Source organism: Siphateles boraxobius, unplaced genomic scaffold, assembly GCF_051911475.1.
Source record: "Siphateles boraxobius isolate OS27281-9 unplaced genomic scaffold, OSU_SipBor_1 22, whole genome shotgun sequence".
Taxonomy (NCBI): Eukaryota; Metazoa; Chordata; class Actinopteri; order Cypriniformes; family Leuciscidae; genus Siphateles; species Siphateles boraxobius.
Window position 1 is genome coordinate 8,531,159 of NW_027508833.1, and position 22,797 is coordinate 8,553,955.

A 22,797-nucleotide genomic window follows, 5' to 3' on the forward strand; every position below is an offset into this window, starting at 1 on the left:
AGCAATGACACTGTCCGTTACAGCGGTTAAATTTGCTGATTTTTCTGGATTGAAACATTGTTGGAAACAATTGGGATAAAGTACACAACTGAACAAAATCTAGTGTTTTTTTTTGGATATTTTCTGCCTTTAAATTTCTCCCTTCGTGTTCCACATAAGAAGGTCATACGGGGGAGTAAATGAGGACTTTCCTTTAAATTGAATTTTCCATTATGTCTCCCAAAGGCAAGGAGATTCTTGTTTTGCAGTCTTGAAAGCTCATATACGAAATGTCTGTGCAAACTGCATTGGTTTATTTATTTGGTTTGGGCTCACTCGTGTCTAATGAAACGGCTGATAGAAACCACTGCAGGATCAATTTGCACTGTTGTACAATTCTGACAGACTGTTAGCAACACTTCGACCAAACACTATCCAGCAGGACAAGCTTTAGTGAGTCTCTCTGCCAATCACAATGAAGAACAAGCTAAAGCAAACCTGTCCACTACTGCAAAAGAGGGAAAATAGTGAATACAGGGCAGAAAAAAAGTAATTTAGAGCACAGGACAGCGTGATACAGGACAAGCTGTTCACACACATTAATCAAATGCAGCAATTCCCACAGCAGTTCACTCGGCCACACAGAAGCTTCTACCCGTATGATGATCTTGAAGGTGAAATACACACTTCTGAAGGTAAAACATGAATTCATGACAGGAAATCATCATATCAGTTGGTCTTACTTTATTGGGCTGTCCGAAGAATGAGTTGTTGGCACATCTCTGGTTGATGACGTCTCGTATCAGATGCTTCTGGCCGTTGTAGGTGGTCAGTATACTGATGCGTTCAGCAGGATATCCCAGTAAACGCATGTACATGAACAGCGCCACTGAATACTCGGCCTCTGCCAGATTCTACAAAGACAAACACAACCATACACGCACACAAAGGTTACATGGATTCAACATCTCTCACTATACAGTTAAAGTCACTGCTGACCACCTTATAAAGCCTACTGGATCATACTTGAAACGCAAATTACTAACATGATCAAAACTTTGCTGAAAATCTGTCGCACTCAATCTCCTCCAGTCCTTCTGTCTCTAATTGATAGTTTAGACTCTTTTATCAAGAAAAAGTCTTTTAGTATTATTGTACAAACGTCCTCCTTCAGCTCGAGCTTCACGTGTCTTTCTGTGTCAAATCTGACCTGACTTATCAAGGAAACGCAAGAATAACTTTGATATTGTTAGTAATAAGGCAAGATGAACATTTACTGGATTGAAGCAACTAAGATTTACTTGAATATCCATACATATTTATTTTTTAGAAAAATCAAGTTCAAATGTGAGTCTCAAATACAATCATCGGGCTTTTGAGGAAGGTTTATTTGTTCATCTCTCAATCATTGCATTTTATGTTTTAAAAACTGCAGCTTTGGTAAAAAAAACTTTTAAATAACATTTAAATATCATGTTACTCGAAGACATAATAGGCAGATATAGAGTGACGACTGATATAATTTTATGCAAGTATATACTATACTGTTATAAAGATCTCATTGATTTACATTACAAGCATCAGAATTTCCTCTTACTTTTTGGCCATATAAATATAAGCATCTGCACCAAATTGCATATTTTTGCTCAGTGTGGGGCTCTGAATAAAAACAGAGCTTTTCCCCCTGGAGTTTGAGCTCTATATTCTCAGTATATCAGATTACATTCACCAGCAACTTTATTAGGTACACCTGTTCAAATGCACTTTAACACAAATATCTAATCAGCCAATCACATGGCAAACTGAGCATCAGAATGAGCAAGAAAGGTGATGTAAGTGACTTGGTTGTTGGTGCCGGACGGGCTGGTCTGAGTATTTCAGAAACTGCTGATCTACGGGGATTTTCACGCACAACCATCTCTAGGGTTTACAGAGAATGGCCGGAAACAGATCCAGAAAATATCCAGTAAGTGGCAGCTCTGTGGGGGAATATGTTTTGTTGATGCCAGAGGTCAGAGGAGAATTGCCAGGCAAGAAAATAAAATAAAAAGATAAAAATAAAAATTAATTCTGACAATTATTTCATTATTTACAGGTTTAAGATTTAACATTTACAATGTTTTCATTAAACGTTTTATTTGATTTGTTTATAATGTTGTCATGAGGGTGAGAGTAAATGACGACAGAATAGGTTTAGAGTTGATCTGAGCATTATTTCACACACAAAAAGAGAAAATCAAAGCAAGTAAAGAAAGCAATAACGTTAAACAGACAAGACTGACTGATCATGGTTAACATTATTGATTATCGCAGTGAACTGCTTCAGCAATCACATGCTCTTTTAAAGGACAGCAGGTCAATGTTGCACCATAAACCAATTAGAGATGCCTGGAGCATGAGGAAACACAGCCTGAGATTACTCCACTGCAGTGTAAAGACACATAATAAACCATTAGTGCTCCCACTGTATTCATCTATGGCTTCACATTGAGCCCAGTGACTAATGGACAATTGGATATCCGATTAGCATTTTAATTAACACATGTTCAGCATATGCACACTAGTAAATGTTCAGATAAAAAGTCTGAATGTGTTTACAATCTTATATGCAATAACATCCTTTTTTTGTTTGAAAAGATTTAAATGACTACATTACATTATAAACCTTACATTAAACTCAACAGATCATGTGCAGTAAATGAGGACTAGTTTCAGCTCTTAATTTACATCCTATTCAATTTCTTTTATATAATTAGTTATACTTTCTGTTGAAGTTGAAGTATTTTCTAGAAACACATGAACGGCATGTGAATACTAAATACTAAAACTGGAAAACCCAAACAGGAACACATGTAATCATATTTCTTTCTAGGTTAACTAATAATCTGTTGATCATTATATAATGTCATAGTGTTTAACGTCATAATGTTTTATTTTTATTATTTAAATGATCAAAAAACTTTACCACGTATGAAGTATTACCAACAACCCTGAAAATAAAGTGAAATGACACTAACTATTTAACTATTCTCTTGACCTAATTTGCCTATCAACAATGTTTGGACATTCAGTATGGTTCAAATTTGTCCAGATTACAATCATATTTACGAGTACATGCATATCAGACAGTCTAAAGACAAACGAGTGTCTAGAACAGTGGTCTTCACTATTTTTTTCATGAGAGCCGCACTGATAGGACAAAGTCAGTAGGAGAGCCATTTTTAAAGGAAAGTTTAAAAAGTTACATCCAGGCATAAATACCATGTCTGTTTATTAATATGTCACCCCTGAACATTCAATATGCAATGCAATAAATATATATTTTTAAATGATTTACCAGTCAAATTTGTAACTGAGACAAGATAATTTCCCTTAATGACAAAAAAGCAGGATTTCCAGAATAGATTCATCCCAGAATGACATTAAGTTATTTTTTTCTACATTAGCCCCTCATGTATCTAATCATCCAAGAGCACATGCGGCGTTAAGAGCTGGAAATACCGCCATAACTGGCAACTCCGCAGGGACTGGATATGTTTACATGCACAACTTTTGTTTCAATCGGTCTGAATTCATTGTGATTGATTAATCTGAATGTATTGTAGTTTACATGAATGCTTAACATCGTGATATGATGCATGATCAGGGTGATGTGCACGTTTATAAGTCAAAAGATTCAAATTGGGAATAGGTTTTTTGACATTCGCACACTGCACAAATATACAAAGTTTCCCGCTGTTGTCGCGTAATAACCATTTTCCTACATTGGTTCTTTATTTGTTTTAAACAGCAGACTTAATATCAAATTCTGGTCATAATTTGGAGACTATGATGAACCGTTATGCCGTGCTGTTTGTATTGATTACGCAGTAAAAATGTCCAAAATCAGTCGTCTGTGGATGAGAATCTGAAACAAGGACTGGTGAGCCGTTGTCCTGCTTCACTTCACAGATACTGAGTGAAAGGAGAATTATAGAACGACGTGACACTCCTTTATAAGACACTTTATTCATCAGAAGAACAGCGCGTTCAGCGCGCCAGACGGCGTCCTTTCAGTTTCGGTTTTCAATCGATCAAGTGAACATGTTCTCTCGATAAACCACCCCTTTCAATCCGATCAAAATTATTTGAAAATAGAGCTGACACTTTCAGTTTTTAATGGGTTATGTTATAGTCCTACTTCTTTTTAAATGTTTTTATGAAATATCTGTAGTGACTGCTTGATCATATCACTGTATTATTTACCACCATGCGAGCGACAAATGAAAGCTTGGCGAGCCGCATGCGGCTTGCGTGCCGCGCAATGAGTAACACTGGTCTAGAAGGAGGAAGATCTCGTAACTTTAAAAGGCAACAGCTCCAGTAGGACACTAATGAGGGAACAAACTTACTAATAAGAGATGCTGCTTCAGCGGCTGCAAGCACTGACTGCGCAAACAATGGCTTTCTTATTGCTCTGTGAGAGGCTAATTCATACGGCCCATTAGATCCGTGTGTGTGTGAGTGTGTTGGCATGGATACTGTAATGAGGACAATTCTCTCCAGGATCCTAGTAAACAGTATCAGGGGCACATAGCCGGACTCATGTGACACACGCACACACACCGCATGCCGTACGCTCGTCACTTAGGAACAATAAGCTTCAACATAAATCTGCCGAGATTCACTAACAAAAATCCATGTCGTGAAAGTCATGCCTAGCCCTTTTTTCAACTTGCAAGTGGGTGTTTCTTCAACTACATGCCTTTTTTATATCCCAGTTGAGTTTTGTACATGACGGTCATATTGAAACTTTATTCCATGCCTGTTTTTGCCTTTAATCTACTTTTTTTTTCTTGTTCCAAACCCAAACTGTCAATTGTACATTGAGAAAAAATCTAAAATAAAAAAATTACATTATTAAATAATCTAATGATTTAAACAAAAAATTTAAACAAACCATTTAGCGTGTGAATATAAAAACATAAATGTTTAAATTTCACACAAGATAATTAAATTTCTACTTCTATTCAGTGTAGAAGTATTGACATTTAAATGGTGGTTGTAACAATAATGTGTCTTCATGACAGATTTATTCTTCATTAAATAATGAAGATAAGCAAAAAATATGTAATACAGTATAGTTTTTTTAGAATTTGAAAGCTGAGACTTTGTTTCATATCATATGTAACAAAGCACCAAGTGATTATTGGATGACAGGAGCGTTACAAATAATCTTCAGCTTTATTCACGCGTCAACTGACAACAGCAGAGACTAAAAGATCTCGGTTCATCAAAATCAAGGTAGATTAAAATCGAGAAAGCAATATTGTCAACCCAGGTGACAGGTTTACCTGTTGTAGCTTATCAACTTTGTTCACGAAACAGACACCTACAGTTAAACACGCCACCGGTGAAGCGCTAATTAAACGTCAAAGAAATATAAGCAGCACTTCACTTAAACCCTTTATGTATATCGTCTTATTCATAATGTACATAATAACGCATTGTAACTAGAGTTAAACTGTATTACAATATTTGAAATTTGAATATTTCAAAATATAGATTGTTAAATCTGAAATTGGTATTTTGTCATGCATTTTAATGCATTATCCTTTCTAAGTATTATAATGCATCATAACAGTGGTTACAATTATTTATGAGATCGTACAGGGTGCATTACAAAGCACAATTACTGAATTTAAATACTTTTATTATGCATTATAAATGAAAGTGTTAAAATCTCTAATAAAATATATGAAATAAAATTAAATATTTAACTGAGCATAACTTTTTTTCTGTGTCATTTACAAATGATGAAAATATTATTTATTTGTATTTAAGATAAAAATGTTCACTTCCTCCACAGAATGAAGGATGATTTTTGAGACGTGCTGCAAATGACTAGTTTATGATGGTTCAGGGGAGAAAGAAAGACTCTTGTGATCCATGTGTATGTCATAACACGCTCACCTGATAAAAGTATGGGTTGGGTTCTGATTCACCCACGCCGTTGAAGTCCTCCACGTTCACGAGCTGGAAGTCGTATGTGAATCCGGGGTTCGGTGACTGGAACTCGGGCTGGAGCTGAACATGAGGGAGGTTCCCCAGCTGCTTATAGCGCCAGTTATACAGGTTACACAGACTGCCAGAGAGAGAGAGAGGCAAAATAGGACACTTCAGATGAAAAAGTGGATCTGAGGACACAGTGGCTCTGAAACCAAGTGAGCGTCAAAGTAAACAGCATGTTAAGACATTGTAGTTGCACAACAGAAAGGAAGACAGCATCATGTTGCCTTCTAAGATAATGTGCTCTGGATTCCAAGTTAAAAAATTGGCAACAATAAAAAAAGAGAAAAGAAAAATTCAGGATCATCTGCAGTGCAATGTAAAAAGAAAACATCAAGATGGCGGACGAGTTGAGAAAAATTAATGTAAACAGAATATTTAATCAAAATCCTACTAGTAATAATAAGAAATAGCAAATTTGGTACATTTTTTTTATTATATTAAGATATTTTACCAAATATTTTCTGTGTGTTGCTGCTCATTACAATGTGGTCTACAAGAAGACACATTTTCAAGTTATTTTAGTATTTTTATATACTATTATTAGTTAGTTTTATTTATATTTATTCTATTTATTATATCTGTATACTATTATTTATATTGATCAATTTGTTGAAAAATAAAGTAATAAAGTGTTAGTTTTAGTCATTTTAGAACTTCAGCTTATTTTGCTTCAGTTACTTGGCAAGGCAACATTTCAAATTTTAAGTTTAAACTTTTCATTTAATATTTATTTCAGCTTTATTTAAATTGGAGAAAATTCTTCTAAATAGTATTAGTTAACCCAATAACAACACAGCAAGTGAGCTCATGTGTGATTGAGCTTTCACACTGACCTGGCCCGTGCTCTGCCCTGGGCGTCCAGGTCCACGGTGGGGACACCCAGACGCACGAAGCGGGTGAAAAGCGACTGCTCCATGTTCGAATATTTCTGAAAGGCCATGTTCTTGATGACAGGAGGCAACTGATGATGATCACCAATCATAATCCAGCGCTTAAGTCGGCTATAGCCGTCCTCTGGGTTCTGTGTGACACAAGTGCAGAAAATTTGTGTGGAAAACTTTTTTATTTCTAGCTAGATGATTACTATATTTTATTTTTGCATTAAAGTGCCCCCATAATGCTTTTTCGATTATGACCTTTCATGTAGTCCTAATAGAGCTGTTTGTAAATGTAAAAGTCTGCAAAGTTTTAAAGATGGTTGTGGACTACAAAAAGTGGACTACAAATAAAATTATTCAGAAGCGATTCTGAACTGCCTGAAACGAGTCGTCAGTAATTCCACTCTCACTTCCTGTTATATATCCTAGTAACAATGTAACAGACATGCACAATGCCAGACTGTTGTCTTCATTGGTTGCCTGCAAACAACGTCTACTTTGCTCCGCCCTCAAACACTGTAGTTGTTGCTGAGACTGGAAGAGTTTGGTTCGTGTTGTTCATGTCGACAAGACACTGTTTACTGTTTTGCCAAAGCAAATCCACATGGCTTCACTTCCTATTATACATCTTCATAACAATGTAACATATGCATAATGCCAGCCTGTAGTCTTCATTGGCTGCTAGCAGGCCATCTAACCAATCACAACAGAGTAGACCAATCACAACATACTGAGCCATCTGACCAATCAGAGCAGAGTAGACCAATCACAACAGACTGGGCCATCTGACCAATCAGAGCAGAGTAGACCAATCACAACAGACTGGGCCATCTGACCAATCAGAGCACACCAGGCTCTCGGAAAGGAGGAGCTTAGAGATACAGAATCTTCAAAGGAACATTTTCAGTTGCATAACTTTTGCATCAATCATTTAGAATTTAATTTGATGCAATGGCTGTGTGGTTGAAATGAAGGTTCCTCTAATCTGAACATTATATAACTATATAATAATAATAATAATAATAATAATAATAATAATAATAATAATAATAATAATAATAATAAACAAAAACAAACAACATTTGAAGCAAGAGAGTGTGGTACCTGCAGCAGTAGAGGGATGAAGGTCTCGATCTCCAGGATTTGAGCTGCTTCCTCCATCAGGATATTATCATACTAGAGAATGATCAAGTGAGTCAGTATTTAGGCAGCAGACATTAATGTTAAGTGTAGACTTGCACATTTACTGTAGTATGTCAGTTAATTCCAGGGTTCCTAGACATTTCAACATTCCAGACTCAAATTTCCAAACTTCTCTGTACCAAATTTATAATGATGTATGAACCATTTATGTTAAATATTGTCTGAAAAGCTACAGTCATCTGTAAATATGTATTGATATTTCAGTTTTTTTTTGTTTATTTTTCATTGATTTTCTCAAACATATAACGACTTCTACATGCAAATGAGAAACTTTTTTGCGCCCTCAAGAAACTATTCACTTGCGCACTGGAATTTTGCGTGCTTGCGCATTGCAATTTCTAGATTTATAAATACTATAACTTATTTCCGTTATGCTTTATGCACTGCCATTTTGGTATAAAGAAAACGAGAGCAAGGATGCACATGAATTAATAGAGATCTATTTGCTCAAAATGTGGCTTTCCTTAAGGTAGTACCTCTAATAAAAGGCTTAATGTCCTATTTTACACACCCTCTGTGGCGGCAGAGAAACCATGCCACAAAATGAGCTGATGGCACAATACAGCTGTGTCCTATTTGCCAAGTTCAAGGGTCTATAAAAAAAGACTGGTACTGTGAAAAAGTGTTCAATATTTGGGTTTGGTTAGGGCAGTATGTCATATTTCGAGGCTTTAGGTCTGCTTTAACACATACTCTGTGGCGGTCAAGAAACCACACAGTGAAATGGGCTGATGGTGCAATAGGTGGCTCAGTGTGCATAGTGTTAATGGTTTCACGTTTGCACCCAAATTGTTTGCAAAGGTCCTTTTAGAGGCTCTGTAATACGGTACTAAGAATATCGTGAGAAGAAACCAAAAAACTCTTATAACCTGCATTTTTGCATAATGAAAAAGTGCACCTTGATCTCATTCAGTGTGTTTGACAATCACTAAATAATCACTAAACAGCTGCCATGAAAACAATTCTTGTATGATACATTTCTTTACATTAAATTCTTAATTTTATATTATAGAATACTAAATAGGTGCAATAGTTTGGGAATTAAAATATTCTCTCAAATATTCTATCAAAATACTCTTTTTTCCATACTTTTCCAAATTGCGTAGGAATCCTGTAATTCAGATCACATTAAAGAACCGGTTCAAAACACCAGTTCACATTTTTATTGACACATACACTAAGTCAAATGTTTGGAAATACAAATTCAAACTCTTGGTGAACATTTGTGGTTGTCTGCCGATTCTGTTTTACTGATCTTGTCTTTGTCAAATGCAGCGTTTATGATTCCAACATGTCACCTAATCAAAAATGCCTTTTTTAAACTTGGTTTAACTAAACTATAAAAAGAAATGGTTGAAGAGGACGGTGTGTTTGTGAGTCACATGACACTGATACCTTGAAGCCGAGCTCCACCAGGTCGTGGCGTTTGAGTGCGGCGTGTGTGCAGGTCATGGCGATGATCTTGGCCTCTTTCACCAGCAGGTATTTGGATCGGTCCAGCCCGCTGCGCAACAGCTCAAAAGCCCTGAACTCCTGCAGGAGAGAAGCAGCCTTTATGAACACTTCAGTGCTAAAACCACACGCGTAATACATGTTGCTCATTTGACTCAAATCACACAAAAATCCCCCAATATACCAGGAACATTCTAGAGTAAAAACAGCATGCGATGACTGAACCTTTTGACAAAATATAAAATAAAGTATCATTTGATACATCAGGGTTTTATGGCTCATGTAGTCTGATATAGGGAGTATTATGAAGCTCATACTTGAGGAAAAACACCTCAATTATATTTTGAGGCTCGAATGAGCAAAAATATGCAATTTGGTGCAGATGCTGATATTTATATAGACAAAAAGTAATATACAATTCTGATGCTTGTAGTGTAAATCAATGAGATCTTTATAACAGTACAGCAGATACTTCTATAAAATTGTATAAATATCAGTCGTCGTCACTATACCTGCCAATAATATGTCTTTCTTAAGAGTAAAATTATATTTAAATGCTTAGTTTTATTATCAAAGCTTGTAGTTTAAAACATATAATATAATGCAATACAATGATGATTGAAAGATTAACAAATAAAGCTTTAAAAGCCTGATGATCATATTTGATACTCACATTTGAAAATGTTTTCATTTTGAAAAATGGTGTATGGATAATCAAGTAAAACAAAGGTGTTTTAGTTCAGTAAGTGTTCTTCTTGAAATATTACAAACAACATACAAGTTACTTTTACATATACTAAAAGAAAATCTGTAAAAACATTTTTTTCAGCTAATTTTGATTACATTTATAATTTAGATGTATTAGAAATGTGCATATCCGATATCAAGCTGCAGGCGTTATCAGGTTAAAATGTAAGTCACCACAATATTGAATTGAATGACTGAATTTCACAAGATGAGGTTGGTGTTAGAACACCCATTTAAAGTGATTGTGTTTCTTTTTACTTCCTGTCATTTGTTAGAAACAGCATCTTTGGTTTCTTCTCGAGATGGGCGGCACACTCAGATATTAAATATCTGTTTCTGTTCGATAGTGGCTCAGAAATGTGCAGTGAAGAGAGGTTAACCCAGCTGGATATTTTCAGGACTGTATCCATTGGGAAATGAATATTTGACGGGCTTCTGCATTAATATTAAACCCATCAAAGCATTCAATATTGATGAGGCAGTTTTTTTAACCCTGAGTCTTCAGCAGTGACGGTTGAGGGACAGTGATGCTCAAACAGACTCAAACACACACATGCACAGCAGCATTGTGGCTATGATGACGCACAACTTTATTACAGGAACGTGTCTTTGTTGTCAGCAGATCAACACAAAGGATGAAAGGAGGAGAAATCAACATCAAAGAAGAGGGCATCCCAGAATAACGGGCCTTAAAGGAGGGGAGGGAGATAATTATTGATGAATTTATCTTCATGGATGAACAAACATCAGGCTTAGACCATGCTCTGTTCAAAGCAGACATGAGCAAAATATGTATTTAAAGAGGACCTATTAAGCTTTTGTCCATGTTCATCTTTCTTAAGTGTGTAATGTTGCAGTTTGAGCATGAAAACGTCCCTCCAGCGGGAGTTATTCTCTTTATCAGTGTCACAGTTTCTGAACTCCTGAAACGCCTCCATTGTAGTCTTGAGTTTCTTCCAGGAACGAACAATATACAATATTCCTCAATTAAATAATTCATTCAAATCAATGCAATCAGCCGAGCAGAGTACAGTGTGCTTTTGGAGAACGAGGGGCTTCATAGAGACAGGAACTAAACAGAGAGTTACTGACAGACTGGGAAGAGAGGAGTGGCAACAAATGTGGGGAAAATAATGTTGCTGTTTTTTTGTAACATTCAAGCATGAAACCCTATTCTAGTGGAGCCCAAAAACAACATCAAGACTCAATAGGTAATTGTATAGGGTCTATATCTTATAATTGAATACCCTTGTCAAATCTGACAAGTCACTAAAAAAAGATCTCGCTTCGGCATAATTACATTAAACTTTGCACGTCACAATTCTCTGACAATACCATATCAATTTGGTGACAGCTACACCTATTAGTCCAAAGTAATGAGGAATTACATTATATTTTTTCAATTCCATTGTTTTGGGTCAAATTATCATCAGAATTGACATGTATTTAATGTACATGTAACAGACCTCTGCTGTTGTGCTTTGCCCTGTAATTGCTGCTTTCAACTACATTGATTATGATTTACAATAAAATGATTTATCCCCCACTGTTATTTCATTGTTCTATTATACATCTTTATTTAAGATAAACTGTCCCTTACATAAAATAACAAATATAATTATATTGTGATTATTAATAACAATTATTTTTAATAAAAGATTTGGAGGAAAATATGCATCAAGAATAGTTTTATAATTGAAACATTACCCTCTGAATTGTAATCGAATGGCAAGTTAAGATTCACACCTCAGCTAAAAAAGTATGTAAACATAATTAATAAATAAATATAGGACTAAAGCTAAAATTAAATTAAGACAAACTTTCCCTAACCCAAAAAACGGACTTTCCCCATCTATTTAGAGTGATTAGTAATTATTTTTACATTTGATTATTCCATTTCTGCATTATTTCTTACTTGAATGCTTGTTAAAAATAAAAATTTAAAAAGTAAAGCACTGTTAATTTATTTTCTTTCTCATGTTGTATTTTGTTTGTTATTTGCATCTTTGTTCTTATTTTTAATAATAAAAATAACAAAAATAATGATATTGTAATTATTAATAACAATTGTTATTAATGAAATATTTGGAGGAAAAGATGCATCAAGAATCATTTTATGATCGAATCATTACCCTCTGAATCGTAATTGAATCGTGGGGCAAGTGAAGATTCAAACCTCTATGTAAAGTATAGGATAAAAAGCTAAAAAAGTATGTAAACATAATTAATAATTTAATTTTAGCTCTGGTGCAGCCGTACCTCGAGCTGTGTGAAGATCTTGCGTATGTGGCGGTAGCAGCCCTCAGCGATGTCCATGTCCTCCTGGTACGACTGGCCTTTGAACACTGGCTGAGGAGCATTGGAGAAGTACTTCTGGAAGGGGAAGTGTGACGCCACGTCCTCCACCGGCACCTCTCGGCTGGGCTTCGGCTTCACTTTACTCATGTATTCCTCCCAACGAGAAATGACCTACGACACCAGAGACAGACCGATAAGATCAGCGCCTGAGGATTTCATGGGCAGAACTCATCAACAGCGCATCAATGGACAAACAGCCTGGTCACAATCCACACTTAATTAGTGCGACACGCTTTTCACTGTAATCTCTGTGATCTGAGTTAATGGCCCGTAAGGATCCCCCCCGAGGCGCTGATATGAATCTACAGACCACAGCGTGATGTATCGAACCACAGAGAGCGATAAGATGAACACAAATGAAAGCAGGCCTGTGTGAAACCGCTGCCTAGATTCACAGATCAGCGCTTCTCAACCTTCCTGACTCCAAGACCGCGCACACCGTTCACAACAATATTTGAAGTCCACAAACCCTAGTTTTGTGATCAAAACTCAAAGGGTATTTCACAAAAAAAAAGAAAATTCTGTCATTTACTCACCCTCATGTTGCTCCAAACCTGTAAGCCTTTCGTTCATCTTATAAACGAATGAAGATATTTTTAATGAAATCTGGGAGATTTCGGTCCCTCCTTTGACTGCCTACACAACTAACCACTTCAAAAAGTTCATAAAGAGATCATAAAACTAATCCATATTAATTGAGCGGTTTAGTCCATATTTTCTGAAGAGACGGTATTCCCGATGAACAGACTGAATTTAGGCTTTTATCGACATTTAAACATTGATCAGCGAACATAAACAGAAGCTCAACTGTTTGAACAAACCTCATTGGTTCTTGCTGGAGCTCAAACGTGCTGCGTAACACGAGAATGAACCTCATTGGTCAAGCGATTGGTCTGTTTACCACAACTGATGTGTGAGTTGATCAATGTTTATATGTCATTAAAAGCCTAATCTGTTCTTCATATAAAGCAATAGCGTCTCTTCAGAAAATTTGGACTAAACCACTCAATTCATATGGATTAGTTTTAAGATCTCTTAATTAACTTTTTGAAGCATCAAAGTGGTAGTTGCGTAGGTGGTTAACGGAGGGACAGAAATCTCTCAGATTTTATTAAAAATATCTTCAATTTGTGTTCCGAAGATGAACAAAAGGCTTACGGGTTTGGAACGACATGAGGCTTTTGCGAGACTCAAGTAATCCTGGTTCTTCAATGAAAAACAGTTGTTGAGGGGGTGAATTATCTATCTGATCTCATCTTATCTACAGTATCTTATCTATCTTTTTCCCTAAAGAGCTTACTGTGTTTAGATTAAGACTGAAACAAATCATTTCAAATCATAAGGTTGTGCTACCAACAATCCTTATCTGTGAGATTGACTGAATGAGCTGTAAAATGTCCTAATAAATTTCTTTTTTCAAGAATAACAACGCTTGGTATTTTAATGTACCGTGGCTTAACAAGAACATCTGTGGCTAGAGCTCTTTGCAGTCGCTGCATTGCGCATTCTTTTCCTCCTGATTATTTTCTTTTTTCCCTATGTATTCAGCCTTAACAGTATGAAAAAAGGACAACGTGTACTGCGCATTTGTGGTCTGCTCGCCGATTTAATTGATGGTATGTCCTATTAATAATTCACTGGAATGCACTAAGAATCTCTTGTTTTTCTCCCCAAATCCTGGCGTCTCTTTCCAGGTTTGTTTTCACACGGATGCTTTAAAATGTAATAGTCTCCCTTTTTCACTTCTAATCCCTGTTAGCAGCATTTACTGGAATGCTTCTAAAGCAGGTATATACAATATTTATTATCTGTTAAAATGATGGAGAGCACTTTGAATATTATCATTCAATGCTCAAGTTACTGAACATTTTTTATTAAGGCAACGTACGTTACATAATACAGACAAACTCTGGAAAAAAAAGAAATGTCACCTTTTCAGGATACTGTAAATCAAAATAAGCTTCACAGATCTTTATTGGACGATGTTTAAGCAAAGTTTTTCATGCTTGGTCAGTGAACCATAAACAATTTTTGCACATGCACCTTGTGGAACAGTCCGTGCTGTGCGGACTGCATCAAAAAAGTTTGATTAAAATATCAAAATACAAGCAAACTACAGCTACAGGTTTTATTTCACTGTGCAAAAAAAAAAAAAAAAAAAAAAAAAAAGCTCTAAGGAAAATTCCTTTATTGAATTTAATAATTTATTAATATTTCAATGGGTCTCTCTTGCAGCGTTTTCATATTAGCATGCGTTTATATATTATTATTTTTTTATATGAAAGCCTTTTGGTATGTTTCATTTCGTTATCACAAATAAAACAATTGACAAAAAGCACAACTAAACAATATGCTTACAAAATGTAACAAATGTTCGGTAATATTTCAATAGGGTGAAGACGTCAATTTTCCTTGGCTGGACATAACTTTTTTTTCCACTACTGTAAATATCAGCATCGGAAAAAAAAAAAATCACTTTCAGTCGACCACTAATCTTACATGATCTTATTGTAATGCTTGTTTTTTCTTATTTTAAATGATTTTATGTCTTGAGAGCTGAGATCCTGTACCCGTTCCTCTCTCTCAAGATCCCAATTCAAGATCTCTCATTTCATTCATTTTTCACTTCCTGTTTGTCACCATTTAATGTAATGTTATTTTTTTTTTTTACTTGCAGGGAGCAAATTATGTGGTTGAGATGTGAAACAGCTAAATACCCCATTTTTGGCCATTAAAGTTAAGAGTTAAAATCACCTCTCTTAAAAAAAAATAGGCTGAATATTACTTAAACAGATTGTCAAAATGATGACTGCACAACTAACACTACTACTATTACTTTCAGTGCTACGCTAGTTGTAAGTTCGAAAGGAAGCGGATGTGTACCTGGTAGAGGTAGAAGTGTCCAGCAGTCTCGCATGTGTAGGAAACATCCCCGGGCACATCGAGACTGTCCTGCAGACGGGCCACCTCTCGCAGGAGCTCCAGACGCCGGGACAGCACATAGTTCACTCTTCCATACCTGACAGAGGAGAGGACTCTTAATACTCAAGACAACTAAACCATGCTGTCCAGAGCAGGGCTTGACGCTTACTTAAGTTGAATAAATTCGCTTTTATTATTATCAGGAACCACCAATATTCCCCCATTGCATTATTCTACATTATATATATAGTAATGTCACTGAAACTCTGTAAGCTTTCCTTTTTTTCTCTCACGATTTCAATTCAGGTATTGGTTGTATCTCTTACACAGACTCTCCCGGTGCTCGCTATGTAACGCATCATATGACTATTCACAAACGGTAAATGGTTAGTTCATCCAACTTCTGCATTTACTCACTCTCATGTTGTTTTCGCGTGTGATGCAAGCATTTAACGTTGTGAATCTGTTCATCATATAAAGCCAATGTCTCTCTTCAGAAGAATTGGACTCTAAATGGAGGGACAGAAATCTCTCATTTCATAAAAAATATCTTCATTTGTGTTTGGAAGTTGAACGAAAATCTCATAGGTTTGAAACGACATGAGGGTGAACAAATTTGGATGAATTAAACCTTATAAATACAGTAAGTCTAAAACTTACTGTCTAAAACTAAAACAATAAAACTAACTCTATATTGCGAATCAAATCAACATATTACGAAATCTCGATATATATATATATATATATATATATATATATAACACCCCTAGTGTCAAATGTTTCGTCTCGTTTTATTCAAAACTCGTCTTTTTGACAGATTCACTGGAGATATTCATTTGTGAATCAAACAACAGGAGTCATGCTGTATGTTTGTTGAGTAAAATCCTTAGTTTTAAAGGCATGATGTGCTGAGGTGGATGTTGTGACACTGATGTCACACACAGTATTGCACAGCCATTTACTTTTTTTTGTCATTCTGCAAAGCTTATTGACTAAGCTCACAGGTTCACCAAAGCATGCTGGAAATTCTTGTTGAAAAAAACTTGAACCGCAGTTTCTAACATTGGGATTTTTCAGTATCTTCAAAGCATACATTTTCACACTTTTTGCTTTTAATCGATCGTTACTTAGGAATAAGTATCCTGCTTTTTCCTTATTACCTCAGAAACCTAGCAGGTCATAGGTCAAACGTGAGTGTTATTTGATGTCAATAGAGGATTATTGCAATTAAAAGCTCTTTTTGGATTAGAAATGACCTTTTGACTTTTCATAGTAAATGGTTCAAAACATCAGGAAAAATGATAAGTCTACTGTATGTTTCCTTATGATAAGTCTACTGTAAATCAGGATTGATTTGGCCAACAGGACTGTTAAGTGTGTGTGTGTGTGTGTGTGTGTGTGTGTGTGTGTGTGTGTGTGTGTGTGTGTGTGTGTGTGTGTGTGTGTGTGTGTGTGTGTGTGTGTGTGTGTGTGTGTGTCCGCACCTGCTGAAATCTTTTTCAGTCTCTAGTTCTTCTTCTCCATGGCCCATACGCAGAAGGTGACGTTCATCTATGTCTAACGCCATAATCTTCTCAAACAGCTGGTTCAGAGCCTGAACAATAAACACATATCCAAAAAATAAATACATAAACAATGGAAAAGAAATATTTCATTATATATTTTAAATAGTTTTAACTAAGATGTAACTACAATTTTTGGTAGATGTTGTGAGTTAGGAAACCCTAATTTTTTGTTGAATGAATGAATGAATGAATGAATGGGGCATTTATATAGCGCTTTCATAAGTACTACTGTACACCCAAAGTGCTTTACAATCATATCAGGGAATATCAGGGAATATGTTGAATGCTAGGATTTGAATTTGGTGAACATTGAGTCATGAATTCCCTCAGTAACAGTGTCGGTCGTGCACCTGATTAGAGTGTGTGACGATAAGCGTTCTCTGCTCGGGGAAGTTGTGGTACAGGTTGGAGATGATCTGAACAGCCACGTCTGTTTTTCCTGTGCCGGGAGGACCAACAACCTACAGCCGAGGGAAAGAACATTTAGATGATTTAATGAAAGATTTTATAAAGTGAAGCTGATGATTGATCTTTTCCTGTCAGAGCTGACAGTTCTTCAGCACTTGTGGAGGTTTTAGACTGAAAGCTACATTTACATAAACACACAGGGAGAGACTGACAGGCATTTAAATTACCGATTCAAAACCAGCTGATAGATATATGAGTAACTGCAGTGAGAGACTTATATATTTCTATTAGGATAACACTGTACAGTCCCAGTCAAAAGTTTAGAATTATTCTTTTTTTAATGTTTTTGAAAGAAGTCTCTTCTGCTCACCAAGGCTGCATTCATTAGATTACAAATACAGTAAAAACAGTACTTTTGTGAAATATTATTACAATTTAAAATAGCTGTTTTCTATGTGAATATATTGTGAAATGCAATTTATTCCTGTGATCAAAGGTGTATTTCCAGCATCATTACTCCAGTCTTCAGTGTCACATGATCCTTCAGAAATCATTCTAATATGATTATTTGATGCTCAAGAAACATTTCTGATTATCAATGAAAAGTGTTTTTTATTTATATATATATATATATATATATATATATATAAATTTTTTTTTTTGGAAACCATGATATACTACCGTTCAACATCAAAGGAAAGGACTTATCTCAGAAAACACACAAATAAAGATACTTTATCATGTTTAATTGCTATTTGGAGCATTGGAATCGCTTAATGAACTAATTTTTGTGAAAACCTAAAAAAATATACCAAAATGTTTCAGTTCTTTTGGACTGTAACTCGAAATTAGCCAGTGTGCATTCCAACTTATTTTGCCAGGATAGGTCACATTATATATATGGCAGTTTTTCCCAATGGTATTGAATATTGATATTTTCCTAGGTATTGTATCGAAATTCCAGTCTCATGACAACACTAACCTTAATTATTGCAATTTTTTGACCGCTAGTGTAATTCATAAGCAGGTAATCTAAAACAACAGAAATAAAAAAAAAAAGAAGAAGATATATAGATAAAAAGCGTAGTAAGTGATTTTTTTTCTTTTTTTTTACCATAGTAAGGCCTGGCTGCATCCCTGCACGAATGGCTTCAATCTGGGTGGGTGTAAACTGTATGGTGTTTCTGTTGAAGTGGACAAAAATTTTGATCTTTGCAGAACAGACATTATGTATATACAGACATGCATTCTGAATCCAGGTAGTTATTTCACTGTCCCGTAGCTAGAGAGATTGGGTCTTGAGAAAGTGTCCTCCACGCACCTCTTGGGCTGGTTGTAGGGATACGGGCCCCTGTTGGGAATCACATGAGGCTCCACCACCAGAGTCTGAACTTCCTCACCCTGTGTCTCTTCCTCATTTGCTTTACGCTTCTTAGCCTTCACATTCTGCACAGGGAATCGAATTCTGGTAGAGAAGAGTCACAATTTCAATAAACCTTGCACAAATAGTCCACATGCCATACAGTTCGAAAGTAATATTGTGAAATATAATTATATATACTATTATATATATATATATATACACACACACACACACACACACACACACACACACACACACACACACACACACACATACACACACACACACACACACACAAACCAAAATGTATTCAGACACCTTCAACATTTCTCACTAATCAGTTTATTGGCTATAGTTTGGAAAATAGTAATAAAATGACAAGAACTTAATCTAAACATTATCAGATCAGTTGATATTTCACTGGTTTTGTCCATCCTTCTGTTAGACTGTCTCACAGATGAATTTTGTTGAATATCTGTCAGCTGTTAAATTTAACTACACAATTAGATAAAACTAGTTCAGCTCAACAACTTACCAAGCAATGCTTCATTTAGTCGGTGGTGTAAAAAGGTCACATTAGCAATTAAAGAAAAAAACACTTCAGCAAAACATGGTCAGGTGAAAGTGTCTGAATAATTATTGGTAAATTTCTTTCATAAATTTTACTGGTAGTCCACTGAAGAATTTTTGGGTGTAATATGTCACAGTTTACTTTATTTTGCTATCCTCACTTACATAAATTAACTATAGTGTCCTGCACCCACTAGTAAATAAAATATCAAAAAGGATATCTGGTGTCTGAATTATATATACACTCACCTAAAGGATTATTAGGAACACCATACTAATACTGTGTTTGACCCCCTTTCGCCTTCAGAACTGCCTTAATTCTACGTGGCATTGATTCAAGAAGGTGCTGAAAACATTCTTTAGAAATGTTGGCCCATATTGATAGGATAGCATCTTCCAGTTGATGGAGATTTGTGGGATGCACATCAAGGGCACGAAGCTCCCGTTCCACCACATCCCAAATATGCTCTATTGGGTTGAGATCTGGTGACTGTGGGGGCCATTTTAGTACAGTGAACTCATTGTCATGTTCAAGAAACCAATTTGAAATGATTCGAGCTTTGCGACATGGTGCATTATCCTGCTGGAAGTAGCCATCAGAGGATGGGTACATGGTGGCCATAAAGGGATGGACATGGTCAGAAACAATGGTCAGGTAGACCGTGCCATTTAAACGATGCCCAATTGGCACTAAGGGGCCTAAAGTGTGCCAAGAAAACATCCCCCACACCATTACACCACCACCACCAGCCTGCACAGTGGTAAGAAGGCATGATGGATCCATGTTCTCATTCTGTTTATGCCAAATTCTGACTCTACCATCTGAATGTCTCAACAGAAATCGAGACTCATTAGACCAGGCAACATTTTTCATATTCAACTGTCCAATTTTGGTGAGTTCTTGCAAATTGTAGCCTCTTTTTCCTATTTGTAGTGGAGATGAGTGGTACCCGGTGGGGTCTTCTGCTGTTGTAGCCCATCCACCTCAAGGTTGTGCGTGTTGTGGCTTCACAAATGCTTTGCTGCATATCTCAGTTGTAACGAGTGGTTATTTGCTAAAGTTGCTCTTCTAGCAGCTTGAATCAGTCGGCCCATTCTCCTCTAACCTCTAGCATCAACAAGGCATTTTCGCCCACAGGACTGCCGCATACTGGATGTTTTTCCCTTTTCACACCATTCTTTGTAAACCCTAGAAACGGTTGTGCGTGAAAATCCCAGTAACTGAGCAGATTGTGAAATACTCAGACCGGCCCATCTGGCACCAACAACCATGCCACGCTCAAAATTACTTAAATCACCTTTTTTTTACCATTCTGACATTCAGTTTGGAGTTCAGGAGATTGTCTTGACCAGGACCACACCCCTAAATGCATTGAAGCAACTGCCATGTGATTGGTTGATTAGATAATTGCATTAATGAGAAATTGAACAGGTGTTCCTAATAATCCTTTAGGTGAGTGTATATATATGTGTATATATATATATATATATATATATATATATATATATATATATGTGTGTGTGTGTCTGTGTCAATTTCTGACCTAAAAGGCGGGACTTGTCGAGCGGGATCTTCCTCTGACACCTCCACCGTGTGATTGGGGAAACAGGACTTCAGGTGCTCGATGGACAGGAAGGTGTCGTTGAAGTCCAGGGAGGAGATCTGATTAGGCATCTTTGAGTAATGGGCACTACCAGGGTCTCCATAGCCCAGAATGATGTCGTGAAGCCAGTCTGGAACCACACACTCTGTGTTCATGAGGTTACGAATGGTCTCAAGCACAGCCTGCAAGCAACAAGGAATTATTTTTCGATAATTGTGGATGATTGGACAACTATTTTTGATGATGTTTAAATGGGAATATGTAATTCCTGTCTGATTGGGTGGTTATTGTTCTATATTTTCCATTTAAATGTTGGTTAAAGATTAAGTACTTGTGTTTTGTCATTTTATTAGATTGTTTGAAAAAATCTCTATGTAGTTTTTATACATTTTTATTTCAGTTTTTGTTTTAGTAAATTGAGTACTTAAAGGGATAGTTAACTGGAAAATGAAACTTCTGTCATTATTCACTCACCACTTTTGTTCATCTTCGGAACACAAATGAAGATATGAAGATTTAAAAGAAATCTAAGAGATTAAACTTAGGCTTTTATTCACGTATAAACACTGATCAGAGTCAAACAAAGTTTAAAGCATTTAAATTGGATCACAGAAGCTGAAGCATGCTTGCTTGAAACGCAAGAACCAATGAGGTGCATGTGTTACACAGTACTTTTGAGCTTCTGCAAGAACCAATGAGGTTTGTGTTTACTCGCATCGAGCAAGTATGATTTTTCGAGCAAGTATGATTCTTCAGTTTATGTTTGCAGAATAATGTTTATACGTAAATAAAAGCCTACATTAAAGGAGAACTCCGGGCAATTTTTAAGTTAATCTTGATCGTTAGACCTTTGTGAGTACTGACTATAGAAAAAAAAACGAACCGGATTGGTGCTTGCTACGCGGAGCTGCGACCGCGAATGCCCAGAGCTCCCACCCAGCTAAAACGGCAGCTATGGGGGCATGGACATAAAGAGCGTTTCTGAGCCTCTTAACAGACACAAAATGCAATTAAAATGTCTGTCCAACATGAACAGGGACCCTACATGTGAACAAGATGCGTTTAGCAACTTAGCCATTGTTTCAACTCACCTAAATAGTCTTTTAGACGGTAAGCTGTAGTCTCGCGCTGCAGTCCCATGCTGTAGCCGGAAAAGGTAAACAATGCCCAGGTGGGAGGAGCGTTGATCATGTGCGACGAGTCTTCGTACATGGAATGGCATTTTTCTTCAAACGGCCCCGCTGTGTTGAGAGTGTGTAGTCATCCTTGTCAAAGTGTTCACTGCAAATGCGGTAATCTCTAGCACGTAGTACTTCTACGGGAGTTTGCACATCAAGTTGAAGTACAACTAGCCACAACTGCAGAATCTCGAGGTCATGGAAAGGAAGACGATGAAAATTTAAGCTCTTATATTTTCGCATTCTGTTGCCACAATTCGGAAAGGCACAAACACGAACCATTTCTTCTTCACTTGTAAGCAACTCTGATCATAACTCGTCGCACATGATCAACGCTCCTCCCACCTGGACATTGTTTACCTTTTCCGGCTACAGCACGGGACTGCAGCGCGAGACTACAGCTTGCCGTCTAAAAGACTATTTAGGTGAGTTGAAACAATGGCTAAGTTGCTAAACGCATCTTGTTCACATGTAGGGTCCCTGTTCATGTTGGACAGACATTTTAATTGCATTTTGTGT

The 22,797-nt window shown here is 36.4% G+C and overlaps 1 protein-coding gene across 1 annotated transcript in view; it reads right to left on the reverse strand.

The window, feature by feature from the left end:
- The window catches only part of aqr (aquarius intron-binding spliceosomal factor), a 71,248-nt gene that overhangs the window by 12,113 nt on the left and 36,338 nt on the right, over positions 1 to 22,797 (reverse strand). Inside the window, exons 20-31 of the mRNA XM_077238569.1 lie at positions 21,041 to 21,282; positions 18,885 to 19,028; positions 18,678 to 18,747; positions 17,506 to 17,616; positions 17,075 to 17,184; positions 15,552 to 15,687; positions 12,570 to 12,779; positions 9,507 to 9,644; positions 8,013 to 8,084; positions 6,864 to 7,051; positions 5,932 to 6,103; positions 723 to 893 (exon numbers count right to left, since the gene is read on the reverse strand). Coding sequence (XP_077094684.1) covers positions 723 to 893; positions 5,932 to 6,103; positions 6,864 to 7,051; positions 8,013 to 8,084; positions 9,507 to 9,644; positions 12,570 to 12,779; positions 15,552 to 15,687; positions 17,075 to 17,184; positions 17,506 to 17,616; positions 18,678 to 18,747; positions 18,885 to 19,028; positions 21,041 to 21,282 — 1,764 coding nt within the window. The remainder of the gene's footprint in view (positions 1 to 722; positions 894 to 5,931; positions 6,104 to 6,863; positions 7,052 to 8,012; positions 8,085 to 9,506; positions 9,645 to 12,569; positions 12,780 to 15,551; positions 15,688 to 17,074; positions 17,185 to 17,505; positions 17,617 to 18,677; positions 18,748 to 18,884; positions 19,029 to 21,040; positions 21,283 to 22,797) is intronic.